This window comes from Lepidochelys kempii, chromosome 4 (genome assembly GCF_965140265.1).
Source record: "Lepidochelys kempii isolate rLepKem1 chromosome 4, rLepKem1.hap2, whole genome shotgun sequence".
NCBI classification, from domain to species: Eukaryota; Metazoa; Chordata; order Testudines; family Cheloniidae; genus Lepidochelys; species Lepidochelys kempii.
In genome coordinates, this window is record NC_133259.1 from 20,081,137 (window position 1) to 20,095,850 (window position 14,714).

General features: G+C 42.3%; 1 protein-coding gene across 2 annotated transcripts in view; it reads right to left on the reverse strand.

Moving 5' to 3' along the window:
• FAM13A (family with sequence similarity 13 member A) overlaps positions 1-14,714 on the reverse strand; it is a 183,977-nt gene that overhangs the window by 137,518 nt on the left and 31,745 nt on the right. For both annotated transcript variants that reach the window (XM_073340684.1, XM_073340682.1), the window contains exons 5-6: positions 12,434-12,593; positions 5,444-5,524 (exon numbers count right to left, since the gene is read on the reverse strand). In XM_073340684.1, the coding sequence (XP_073196785.1) occupies positions 5,444-5,524; positions 12,434-12,593 (241 nt within the window). The remainder of the gene's footprint in view (positions 1-5,443; positions 5,525-12,433; positions 12,594-14,714) is intronic.

Sequence of the window (14,714 nt, forward strand, 5' to 3'; positions counted from 1 at the left end):
AATGCTGACCTAAAAAAAAAGGGGGGGGGGGAGCGGGGTGCAGTCCTAGTGCAGCAGAGTTCTCTCAAAACAAAGGGCTGCCGAGAAGTCAAGAAAGCTAGCCGAAAGGAACAACGCCATCGATAGGTCCATCAGTGGCTATTAGCCAAGGCAGTCAGGGACACAACCCCATGCTCTGAATGTCCCTAAACCTCAGACTGCCAGAAGCTGGGACTGGACGACAGGGGATGGATCACTCGATAAATTGCCCTGTTCTGTTCATTCCCTCTAAAGCACCCAGCATTGGCCACTGTCGGAAAACAGAATGGACCACTGTGTCTGACCTAGTATGGCCGTTCTTAGATTCTTAACTCATTTTTATTCATTTATCTGTTCATGAAACCACCACCGTGGTAAGTTTTCTTCTGGGTAAAACCAAACATGCACAGCGATTTAACATAAGCATGAAAACCCCCTCTGCTGCCACTAGTGTTCCACACCCCATCCCCCACTATGTGAACCTATTTGCTTTCAGCTTCACAGGAAAAGAAGAAAAAACATCCTTGTTGAAAGAGGAAATTATTTAAGCAAAGTTGTTTAGATAAAAGAATGATTAACAAGGCATATAATGAGGTATAAAAACTCCTGTTTTAAACATGCTGATTTCATCTCGATTGCTACTGAGGCCTGGGAAGGAAAGTTAAGGTGCATCAGAACCTATTTTACGATCTTTCCAAACAGAGACTTTTGAGATGGAAGTAATAAAAAGTGCAGCCAAATAGCTTTCAAATATATATCACCACTGTTTCACTGTGTCACCAATACCCACATTCAGTTCTCCTTTCGTTTCCTTTTGTCCTCCCAAGATATTATATATGTGGCCTTTTACCTGAGACCATATCTCTTACTAAAAAAATAAACGGGACTTTGCTCTGCTTTGACACAGCCTTAATCTACTTCATTTGTTATAGATATTGCAACAAAACATACACAAGGGTCTTGAAATGTAGTCTGTGATGAAAAAGAGATGGAGACACCCATTTTTTAGAAAACACTACAGCATACAATAGTAATGGTCCAAACACAGCAGGAACGCTCTGATAAGCCGGAATGTTGGGGACTGGTGCTAGAGAACGTAGCAACATTTTTATAAGGAAATGAAAAGCATCTACAAAAAAGTTTTGCTACGCATATAAAATACACTCTTTCCCTGTTGCCAAGTTGCTCTTAATTGGTCAACTTTTAAAATTTCCCATTTTCCTCTGTTCTTAAAATGTGTTCTCTCCACAGTTGCCAGATAGGGATTTTATTTAATTATATGTGTGAGGCAGAGAGACTTTTCCATATTCATACAGCAAAACACACATTTTGGCAATCAACGGGCATTCAATAATAAATGCATGAAGGGTTAAACAGACAATCCTGCAAGCACATGTTGAGCTTGTGAGTCCTGAGTTTGGAAAGGGCACATCAGTAACATTTTAAGGTGGCTCGTTTTCTGCTGTCCCCTTTCTGTGACTGTAACCCCCACTGTTATTAGTTCAACAAGTGGGTTCAGGAGACAAAAGACCCACATGTGTTTCCATCTAGCATAACCATCTGCACACATTCAGCATCTGTCACACCTGACACCTTAAGAGCTAAGATGCCATAAGCAAAGTTAATGAGAATGATTCAAGGTCTCATGACTGTCAGGACGTTTACACTGCAACATAAGCCCGGGCTGAGACTCAGGCTTGAGCCCAAACCCCCATTTCCATCTACACACAAATCTCTCAGGTTAGGGTCTATTGCTTTGCAGTTTAGAGGCAGCCCTCTCGACTTGGGAGTCCACCAAAAGTATCCCACAGTCCCATGGGCCAACTTCCTCTCTAACCACAATCCTTATAAAGACAAGTTTCAGAGTAGCAGCCGTGTTAGTCTGTATTCGCAAAAAGAAAAGGAATACTAGTGGCACCTCAGAGACTAAAAAATTTATTTGAGCATAAGTTTCCATGAGCTACAGCTCACTTCATCGGATCTATTCCATTTCCACTGAATGCATCTGACGAAGTGAGCTGTAGCTCACGAAAGCTTATGCTCAAATAAATTGGTTAGTCTCTAAGGTGCCACAAGTACTCCTTTCCCCTTGGTACAGTACAGCAGCTCGGTCAGTCAGCATTTAACACTTCCATTGGCTTCCGAACACCAGGTTACACACACACCAGGAGAGAGCCTTCTGTGCCAGCAGTAGAGACTGACCAGAAGTCGTCTTTCGTGAAGCAAGCAGCTTCATGGTCACAGGAGCACAGCCAGATTTTGGTAAATCTCTGGTGCAAGGCCAGAAAAAACAATGGACTTCAGTAAGAGGACCAGGAATGACCACTCATACCAGCAAATAGCGAAGAAACTAGGAATGATGCAAATTTACTGGATCAATGACCAGTGCAGGGAGCGGATTAAGCATCTCAAGATTGAGTACAGAAAAAAAGAGAGACCAGAACCACACCTCAGGCAACCCATCATCACACCCATTTTATGAGGAGTTTGATTGGGTGCTGTGCTGAGCATGGAGTCAATGGTGGTGTAGGATGACCTGGTCAGCCGGGATGGTGCTCTACTGGCCCCAGAACCCAGCATGGGGCCTGAAGGAAGCCAGCAGCAGGTGCCGAGTGAAGACAGTGAAGTGACCTGTTGCATTCAGCAGCCCTTTGCTGTCACAGGTCCATTCAGGGAGACATAGCTCACCCTCGGGCACCACAAAGACACAGCAAGCTACAGTAATGCAGACAGCACTGATGACTATGGAATCCAAACAGATATGCAGACACCTCCAGAGGGATTTCAATCTGCCAAAGCACATTCAACCACCATTCTACACCTGCTGAGAGTGTAATTAAAAACTGTCTTCTGTCAGGGCCTCGGAAATCAGGACACAGTTTCATGAGCCCAGACAAAAGGAGGTATTCAGGGTCCTCCAAACCAATGGTGGGGACAGTAATTCAATTTATGACAATATCATTTGGTAGGAATAGTGTCCCAGCCTATCCGTGAATGTAGACTCCCAACCGGCAAAAAACCCTGGCATCATGAACTTTTTCATTGCACCCCGCTAACATTCATAAATTGACCTCTGTTATCCACAAAAGCCTACATCTTTGTGGTTTATGTACTCATGTACAACTTGAGGATGGCAAACTAAGGGCACAAGACTCACAAAGTTCCAGAAGTGTACCTTTCTTCATGCGGGGGCTCTGGACTATCTGCTGGTCATCCCAGGTCTGCAGGACAATGGGATCCCACCAATTTGTGCTGGTGGCCATGCTTCGGAAGTGGCTGTACCAAGTGTCATATGCAGCAACAACTAGTTTGAGTCCGCCAGGACTGTGTCCTCCTCCTTCTCCATCATAAGGTCTGTGAGGTGCCTTCGGTGGGTCAGAAAACACTGCTGAACCATGCATCCGCATCTCACGGAAGCTCTGTCAATTTCCTGACACAGGAGTGAGTGAAAGTGCAAGCAAGAGAAGTTCATCAAAAGATGCCTCCTTCATGTTGCTGGGTCCCGTAGCTAGGAGCGCAAAGACCAAAATGACTGCTTGGCAGGATGTGTTGGCGGGCTGTTCAAACTTCCTGCAATGTGCAGGATGGACAGTCACGTTTTCCCACAATGCATCACAGTCAAAGGGCTAGAGCAGCCACATTTCAAGAGGGTGCTAGGGATTCTGGGATGTGGTTGGATTGACTCGGGTCTGCGTGCTGCAGCGTGGACATCAGAGATCGAGGTTCGAACTCGGGTTAGAAAATTCTTAAAGTACGGTTAACAATCAATCAACGTAGACACTCAAGCCCTTGGTTCTTGAACCCCGGGTCTGCTGATTCGAGTCCCACTAACCTGGGGCTTACACTACTGTGTAGACATACCCTCACTGTCATGCTAAATAAGGAATCAGTATCAAAATTAAAATAAAACCCGCAAAGAAATATTGCCAAAGCAAATGCATGGCTAAAATTCCTTGCAACTTACCAGAAAGCTAGGTGTACGTGCTGTAACATGGGTTTGTTTATGGAACAGCAAAGCTTGGATCAGCACTAAGGACTTTTATTGTTCTCTCTGAGTGGTTTAAGAACAGGTGTCTGATTTATCTATTTATTGTAAAGTAATCCATAAATAGAACATGACCTCAAAGAAAAGCATGACCTAGATGTGGGAGAAATTCAGGCTCTCCAGACTAGCATCTCATGTTACTCTTGCTTTGAGCCAGCCCTGAAAAAGTAGAAGTTGGGCTGCTGATCTAAAAGTCAAGCACACGCACAATAGCAGAAACTTGCCATAGAGAAACAGCCCAAAGAGAATTCATCAATTTGAATTTTAAAATAAATAATTTACTGGAATGCCAAATACTTACTTTTAAATGTACTTACGTAGTTCGTTCAATTACTGTCCCAGAGGTTCCCTACGTACACAAGATAGGACTTTTCTAATTACTGGAAATGTGCTATTAACTACATGCAAGCTTGTTCTCTCTAAGTATAGACAATCGGGGCCTAAGGGTGGTTGGACCTGGTAGAAGAGACACAGAATGTGTCTAACCGATAGCTAGAGCTTTTGTTCCCTCTCAGACCTGCACAGGAACCAGTCACAACTGCACTTACTGGGCTGTCCTGAGAACAGAGACTGCTTACTTCGAGAACATTCTGGGGCACAAGCCACAACCTAAAGAGCTACAGTAGAGGTGCGGCAAGGACCCCAACCCCCATGCTCCGCAAGGGCCAGCAGAAATGCAGAGAAGATCATGTGGCACTCTCTTAAGAAATAGTGCATCAGCTGTGCTTGGACTGTGTACCCAGGAACCCAGGGAAGCATTCTGCCTTCCCACACAGCCCCTGGGGTGGTGTGACTCCACTCAGACCCCAACACAGGCCAGTATGCTACTAGGCATTACCTGTCCTTGAACGTATTTAATGATGGGATTTTCGCAAGTGCACAGTGCCTGCCGAACTCTGCTCCCACTGAAGTCAGCGGGAGTTTTGCCACTGATCACAATGGGAGGAGAGTTGCACCAATGCTAAGCCCTTTTGAAAATCCCACCCTAAAAGTAGTGAAGATCAAAACACCATAGTTCAGAATCTGGTGAACTCCCCACAGTGAAAAATATCTACACTTAACCTGTCTAGAGTAGGTCTGCCTTCTCATAACATGCCCTTCTTCTAAACACGGCCTCAAGTTTATCAAACTTTAAAATGGTTATAATACGTATCTATCGCTCAGGGTTCCTGTGAAACTTGACTGGTCAATTGTGTGACTGATTAATGAGAAGCAGCATGAAGATTGAGGAATCTGAAGAAGAGGACCAAGGGGATCTTGGCAACATGAAAACCTCTCATTCCCTTTACCACCAGGTAAAAGAATTCTTATTTCCCATCTGGCGGGGAAACTGAACCACAACAGAATGGTGTGTCTGCAAATATGCCCATTTTACTGTACCTTGCTTCGTGGCGTTGACTTCGGTGCCTCTCTTTCTAAAGCTCTTGTCAGACTGATAGGCAGGGACTGCTCACAACTGGCCTAATATAAGGAGACCCCAAAAATAAACAGACAATAAAAATACTTAAAAATAAACATGCACACACACACAAATAACTTTCTATTTACTCAGATCACTCAGCATTACTGCCAAGCACCTGCCTGCTTATATATACACACACAACAGGGCACCAAGCAAAGGCAAAGCTCCCTCATGATTTCAAATGACAAAAATTTGGTGGTTCTCTTTAAAGAAGGTACCCGAGAAATAGAGATGGAAGGAGGCAGGAAAAGATTTGCCACCTGATTCAATAATAGTTGAGATCTGCTGTACCTTAAGTACTCTATTTTAGCCTCACAACAGAATATTTCAATGCAGTCTATCACTTCACAGTGGCGTTCTATGTAAAAAAAACATGGTGCAGGGAAATTTTACATCCTTGGTGCACATGCAGATCTGTGTATGTCTTTAGGATTATATTAAGGGCTCGTTAAACTAGCTCCCCCAGGGACGTAAGTATACCCGCAACTCATACTTCGGTTTAAGTTGTGTCTACATGGAGGGAGGGAGCATAGCTATGAGGGTTAGGGATGTGATTTTCAATTCCCTAATTAATAAAGCTATGCCAACAAGCAGCATAGACCTGACATTAGCAACACCACTATCTATTGCTTTATAATTTTGCAAGTGCTTCAGCTAAATTCAACTAAATGAACTCTTATGTATTAATAACATGAAAACAATAACTCTGTTTTACGTAAGTACAGGGTGTAGTACAGTGGGATCCTGGTTTATTAATAGGGCTCCCACGTGCTAAAGTAATACAAATAATTAAGTATTATTGATAATAAATAATAATAATACTTAAAGCTCCTGAGTCAAGAGCATTCGAAAGAGATGCCAAAATTATACATGTGATTATTTGAGGATCATCTGATCTTTCCCATTCCTACTTGACTTATACATAGACTAAACATAATAGCATTCCTTTCCCCCCCCTTGGCATTAAACACACTGCTGTAGGTGAAGCATTTGGAGGCTTGTAAACTTTCCCTTACACATTTCATACTGCTCATTTCCTGTCAGCTCTCATCTTAAAATGTCACCCTAGCTAATCACTTTTTGCTCCTATTATAAATATGCCCATCTGCTCATTGGTGGATAACACTGAAGTACAATAGTCACTAAACAAGGAAACATTACCCAGAAAGCCAAAGAAAGATATTCACAGGTGCTTTTCTCCACACTGCTCTCTTATTTGAATCTGCTATCATAAACGCTGATTGCTCTGTAGGCCAGGTGAGAGAGACCGGTTGTTGTCTTGTCCAAATATGGTAATACAGAAAGAAAAGAAGCCTGCAAGGTTCATCAGGGCTACTATAGCCTTAAGGTGGGATTTTCAAACAGGATCAATTCCCACGGACTTCAATGGGAGAAGAGTTAGGCCAATGCGGAGCCCTTTAGAAAACTCTGGCCTTTGTACAATGTTAGAATGGCACGGAAAAATATTAAACTGGACATAATTAGAAGGAAGCTGTTCAGAACTTCAAAAGCTTCCCAGGGGAAGACACACATTTGGGACTACAGCATGGGTCCTTCTTTTCCTGACCAGTGGAGGGACAACTTGTTCGTGTTTGTTACATATATAATGTCCAGTATCTCAGCAGAGATGAGTGAAGGGGAAGATCAGTTGACTAAAATTAGGGAGGAAGTGAGGGACTTCACCACCAGCCACCCAAGGGGACAGTTTTGGGAAACTCTTTCTGGCCATTGTCATAGAAGTGCTTAGGCTGTTTTACATACTTGTGAGAAGAGGGCTGAGGAAAGGGAGGGAGACTATTATTTTAAAAATTGCTGTGTGCAGGATGTTTTCTGTCCAGTAACCTCAGGGTGGGGTTTGCAAAAGTACAAAGTGGAAATGGAGTTTTACCACTGACTTCCATGGGAGCAAAGTTAGACCAACACTAACTACTTTTGAACCTCCACCTTCATTGTTCTACCTGGAGATAACATGCTTGATTCTGCAAGGGGCTGAGCCCTCTGGCCTGATCCAATTAAGTATTTAAGCATGTGGCTAAGATTGCAGTCAATGGGATCACTCATACTCTTAAAGTAAGGCACATCCTTAAGTATTTTGCCTCACTGGACTGGGCCCAGAGTGCTCAGCACCTTGAGGATCAGGCCCCAAACGATTTCATTTCCAAACACAATTGCACTGGATAGTTCTCTCACAAAAATCTAACTAAGCATTCATAGACCAACAGTGGACATGATGCTGGGCTAGCAGCACACACGTCTGCTAGAACACTGCTGTGATTTAAAGCACCAAGTGCAGAAATCTGGTTTGCCAGCTAATCCCTATGTGAAGTGGAACCATTTAGCTGAATAGTAGAAATGGGTGAAGGGAAAACTACAGACCACCTAAAAAGAAAAAGCTGGCAGGAGATCAGTTTTCATATCACTCCACAGTTTCAAATCCCCTAACTAACTTCCCCTCCTCATCGGATGCATGAACTATATGAAATGTAGCTCATGAAAGCTTATGCTCAAATAAACTGGTTAGTCTCTAAGGTGCCACAAGTACTCCTTTTCTTTTTGCGAATACAGACTAACACGGCTGCTACTCTGAAACTAGAGATTACTTGTAATTTTATAAACAGAGTTTACTTGGTATTTTGCATCCAGGCAAACAGGGGCTGTCTGCTCTGTCACTAAAAAGGGAAGAAAAGGACAGTTCCAAGGCTTTGCCACATCTCCTATAGCTAAACGAGGAGCAGCATCAAGCCCTGTTCAACCCACTGCTTGAGCAGGTTCTATTGTGTTTCAGTGCAGGCATTTTCATCTCTGTGCTGTCAGCTGGTCAGTGATTACAAATTTAAAGTGTTCTGCTAAAAAGATATTTGGGTGGGAGACCTCCAAAGGAAAAAACTTTGCGTGGCCGGGAGCCAGGTTGCACTTTGCCATCCAAGTCAGCACTCAACCAAGGCCTTAGCATGTTGCTGAGAGTCACCCTGCTACTGGAGTGTCACCTTTCACCTGAGATATAATGTAAGGCTGAGGTCTTGATGGTTTCTGGTAATTAAAAATCCCACTATATTTTTTTTGTAGAAGTAGTTATGTGGCAAGACTCACTGGGGTAATTATATTCTGCCTGCCTAGATTCCCTCCTCAGTTCAAACTGAATAAAGACATTCTTCACTTCCAATTCATAACTGTTGGGATTCATAACAATTAGCATTATTGATCACTGCTAATCAGTTGTCACATTTCATCACAGATGTGGCTGCATAACAATGGCTAACTGTATTATTGGACTGTCTATAATTGCAGTTTGAACAGCACTTTGAGATCCTCTAGAATGAAAGGAACTACATAAAAATGGAAGGAAGCATTATTATTGGGTAGGTTTCTTAAACAAGTTTATTCACAGGTCAGGTGATAAATTGCAATAATGAAATGGGGAATTGATTTATATTTTAATTATGTACGTTATTTTTCAGTTTAATGCCACAAAACTGAGTCAAGACCATATCTAAACACGCTGAGAATTCTGCTACAAAGCAGAACATGAGTAACATTTTCTTTTAGCACACATACACCCACAGTGCAGTTCAGACACAGCAGTCCAGTTATGCTGTCCCCTTTCCTGGATGGATGGTCAAGGAATCCAAGTTCTGATGTGACACTACTCTATAAATGCCGAAATTAGGAGGGTGCACTGAGGTCTTATTTTATGGTTCTTGTAAATCAGAGGTATGCACCACAAGATAGGTATCTAATCTGTACACACAACCCTTTTGTTAATGTGCATCTACTCTACTAGTTTATCTCTTATCTTTAGGCTGGCAAATACCACAGAAAGGAGTCACCCCCAATTTGATAATTATGCCACTATATGATAGTGGTCCAGAAACTCTCTCAAGGTCATTGAAGGGTACCGAAAATTAAGGAACAGCCTTGATGATTTTTTCATTGCTTTGAGATTATAATCTTACAATATGGCCTGAGTAACAGGCAGCATGCAGCTGTACTGTCCCAGGAGCGAGCAAAGCAGGGACTCAACTGCAACTTGGAAAGTCTTCATTCAGTCCCTGCTTCCCTACTGATCCATGGGGAAAGCCAACCCTTTCCTTGGCACATCTTATATTCCTGTGCACGGCAGCTGAGCACGTAGGGGAGTGGAGCCAATGTCCTGTCCCCACCCTTGCCCATCTGTGAGAGAGGTGAAACACATGCAGGGATGAAGATGCTCACTAGGCCCCCCCAGCCCTGTGCAGGCACACAGCAAGAGTCACAATCTCGCCTTTGATATTTTACATTGTTATAGCATTGTGGAGTCACTTCTCTTTTTTCCTTCTCATAAAGCTATTTACTTTTGGTTTCCTCCAAAACACTGAATTTTTCAAAACTCTTGCACTTTGTACAATAATAAAACTACGAGGTGCTGAGTTTTAAATGCTTTGCATCTTGCATGGTTTTTGCATTCAAGAGTTTTTTCAAAATGCAACTCAAAAACCACCTGTGATTTTTGCATGGCCTTGGTCGACTGATCCACATTTTTAGTTTTAAAAAGAGCATATTCCCTTCCTTTAAGGAAGCAAAAGGTTTTATTTGTAGTTTGGGCAGATCTTAAGATATCCAGGCCACAGGGCGTCATGTGTCACGTGAGGTCAAGAAGGTGATGAGCATAACGGAGTTCAAGGGAAGATGCTACAGTCCCAAAGTGGGAAGCGATGGCAAAAGCCATAATCCCCTTGTATCATGTTTTATCACCAAATACCTAGAATAGGCCTGGTGCCTGTTCTAAAAGTAGAGCATTACATATGCAGGATGTGAGGACAGCTGGCAATCACGTGTCTGAAATGCACTCATGAAAGACAGAGAAGATACGGGGAAGAAAAAGAAAAGAAAAAAAAAATCTATACTCAGGCTCTGTCTAAAAGCAGGTTCCTGATTTCCATGCCACCTTTCAGCAACAAAATAAATACAAAAGGCCTTTGTCCAAGGCCCTTGGCACTTGCCCCCAGCTCTGCATCAGGAATCTTTCTGTGCCAACACTGATGTTTTTAAAAGTCTAAACCAGTGCTGGAGAAACATTTTTTAATTCATTTTCTTCACCTATTTACCCCTCTGTTCCCATCCCCTGGTCTCTTCATGTTGCATTTCAAAATAAAGGATTCCCACAGAATCGTGTCCCAGTACCCTAGTGTCGCAGCACACACCTAGGAGGAAACAAGGCTAAAAATACACCAAAAAGGGTGGAGGAAAATATATAACATACAGACACAATGATCAGGGGTAGGAGAGACCAGGGCCTGATAGCACAAAGTGGTTATTTTACAACATTTATTTTATTTTTACAATATAAATTTAAATTTGGATTGGGGGCAGAAGGACAAGTTGGGGTTAAAGTATAAGGACAGGAATTGTGGGATGAAGGGAGGAAAGAAGGAGAAGCGAAGAGGCTGGGAAGGGGAGAGATGGGCACTGTGGACTGGGAAGGTGAGGCTGGGCACCTGCAGGACTGCAACGGCAGGAGAGGGAGTTGGATGCAAGGGTAATACAACCAATGGCAATACAGATAATGATGAACGGGATGGAAATACCCCATGTCCAGATTTCAGAGTCCAGGAAATGATGATGTCAGGAGGCTGCAAAGGCTCCCCCCAGCTGCTGCTCTTCTCCATGTGGAATGAGGGTTGGGAGGCCACTGAGACTGGCACCCTAGGATGAACCAACTGGACCTGGCAAAGAGGAGCTGGAAGGCTCTGGCATACCTGCATTTTCAAATTGTAGCCAATGCTTGCTGCACCAGATTCTGTTTTGGTTCATACCCCATGCAACATCAGAGTTTAACGGGATTGCATGAGGGTGTAAATCGGATCAGAATTTGGACCAAAAACTCTTCACTTGTGCAAACACTGCAATTATTGTAAATCTCCCACTAGCCAACGGTAGATGGGAATTATTCAATAGCTTTGCAAGAAGAATTGACTTTGCACACAAACCACATGCAAGTTGCTGGACTGTGTGACCCGGAGCAAGTCAATAAATCTGTAAAGTAATTGTATTTTTGTGACAGGGAGCAATGTGCTGCTACCTTCTGCTGATGCATGAGTTTTTGTAATCTGGAACCTCATTGACTTTCTCCTGCATACTGAACTAATTTATTATCATTCCTTTTTTAAGTTCCACTGCGCCATCTAGAATTTATTACACAATCAGCAGGTTTAGGGACACTTGCCAGGATACAAGGAAGGTGACTTTCAGGAATGGCAGAACACACACCGTCAAAGGGCCCATTAAGTAGTTATGCAGCTTTGAGTAAACAGGTTGCTCTTATTCTTTTTGCCCGAGTGTTTGGTTAGATCATACCAAATCGACTGTGAATAACACCAAACATTAGCCACAGGTCTACAATTAATTGCTTCCAGAAGTACAGGTCTTTCCAGGAAGGTGATACTTTCTTTACTGCAAGTTAATGGTGAGGGACTATGATGTTTTAGGTCGGTGCATGACTGAACCTTTGCCAAGGTGGCCCCTGGGCATTATACTCGCTTGTCTTGGACACGGACCTCCGTCACCCCCTCCACCCCACCACTCTTAGATCCACCTTTTTATTTTAACTAAATGAAATTATTAGAGATGTTTCCTGTTTAATCATAGGCACTCGCTATGTTAAATTTAATAGAGAATAAACTTGTTAAATAGAATAAACTCCCAGGGCATCAAAAGGCAAATGGCAGTAGAAAAATGACCTGCTAAAGGACAGTCATTAGAAGAGTGAAATAGTGGTAGCAGCATATGAAGGTCAATATCAGAGAAATGTATTATACCAGTATCAATGCCTCCCATCCAGCTTGTGAAGAATTCTAGACTGCACCCTGCATGGTCTCACCTGTATCACAGCATTGCATCAAAACTGAAAGGGCAATATTACAGGTACTCACTTTCACTAAAATAATTCTTGCTAGCTCTTCACATGCATGATTTTCATCATCCTTCTTTGTGTGCTCCAGCTCAAACAAGGTATTATAGTTTTCCAGCATTTTGGCCATTATTTTGTTGCAGATTTCCTGTTCCTTCATACCTTCAAATCCAGAAGGCACGCTGCAAAATTGGATGAAACATCAAGCAGAGCATTAGAAGGACTCAAAATACCAGTGTTCTTGGAAATAGCCATCATATTGTATTAGATACTCTTGCTGGTACATAGAAAAAACTCCCTTTACCTGTGAATGGGCTTTCAATGAAAGAAGTTCTAAACATTCAAACTTTGCCTTGGTTACAATTATTGCATTTGTTCTCAATTACTTTGACCCGCTATTAAAAATGTGGTCACACCTTATATTATATGGTACATTTATAAATAATTTAGAAATCGCTAAATAGAGGTTATAAGCATGCTACAGACATGAGCACTATGTTGCATAGATGGTTAAAGTAATTTGTTAACACATTGGACTCAATACATGGCTAATCAATTGTTGTTAAATCAATTAACTGATTAGCAATTAGTCATTTATAACCCCTTAAGCTAGTTATAAGTGGACATTATAAAGTGTGACCAAAATTGCAAACATTTCAAAGAACAGGGGAAACATGTAATCTACTCAATTTAAAAAAAAAAAAACAAATAAAACTTAGTAAAAAGTAGTTTCAAGCATGACACCTGCCCTTGTATCCCTCTGACAATTTTTGTGGTTTTACAATCATATTTTCTTATTTTTTAAATGTTTTCTCTCTCCTGTTGCCATGCGACAGATCCACACAAACAACAGGGGACCACCTGACTCTACTGGTGGAACACTTAAACTGACTATACACAAAAGTGCTATTAAATGTGCAACATAAACACACACACACACACACACACACACACATTAGAGGCTTAACACCCTGTCTCTGTCACTCCCCTTGCTATCTCAACACTGGGTTCCATGTCAGAGCAGACTGCTCAACAACAGGAAAGTTAACCACACTGCTTAATAACTCCCTCTGCTTTTGCCAGCCTTAATATCAAATTTAAACAGTCCCTTTGAAAATCACAGTCCTTCTTGATACCAAGTAAATGTACCCAGGTGATATCAGACCCCTTTCACCATATCATCACAGAAAATCCAAGTTCCTCTGTTCCTGAAGGACCAAACACATGCCATTGGTCAGTTCCTCCTCATATCTCCCTATCCAATAAGACAACACTAAGTCCGAACCTGTAATAAACTTATCTAGACTTTATTCATTTTAAATGAAAATGTAGCAAGACACAGTTGAACAAGAATATTGGACAGACAGACAAAGACAAACTTCGGTTATTATTTTATAAAACTTCTGATCAAAGTAACAGTCTTATAGGTTCAGCTTCTGAGGCTTATCCCAGCTATGGCAGCCAAGGGTCCTTTACCTGACAGACAAAGTTGTTGCCTCTTAGGATCCAGTCTGGTAAAAAGAATCTTGTTTCCTTCCACTAGTCAGCTTTTACCCCAAACCCCTGCCATATGACCGTTCTAACCCCCTTGCTCACAGATGCAAAAGGTGATGGGAGGAGTCCATGAGGTAATTCTTCGGTGAAGTCATCCTGTGTGGGAGTTCCCCCTTCTTCGTTGTCCCGTAAGCTGTTTGCTACCTATTGTACGGAGACTCAAGGAGTTCCCTCTGGACATGTTGCTTTTTAATGGGCATCAACTGACCCGTCTCTCCTCTAAGTGGTGTACCAAAACTCAGCAATGACTTGTTATCATGAAATCTGTCCCAGACATATGAGAGTTATATAACATACATGTATAGATATTACTCTTAACAGGAGAAATACAGAGATGAGCATGAGTATTAAAGTCATCCGTTCACCAGCATTTAGGAAAGTCCAAACACTACATATTTTACTGTGATTTTAATCACTTAAATTGAATAACGTTCCACCAGCGTTAAGCCTGAGAGACTCTCAGTTGATACGTAGGCCTAGAGTTGGCCTAAGCCTTCAGCTTCACAATCTCTCTGATTGGTTTTAGACCTGGTCTACACTACTAAGTGATGCTGACAAAAGCTGCCTTGCATTGCCCTAGTTGTGCATGAGTCTACACTTAAATTTGCCTCCCACTGATGTAAGTGGCCCATTACACGAGCACAGTAACACCATCTCCATGAGCGGCGTTGCAATCTTTAGTAGTCACCAGTTCATTTCATATACAGGATGTGAGGTGACAGAACAGACATATGATAATTACCACTGAA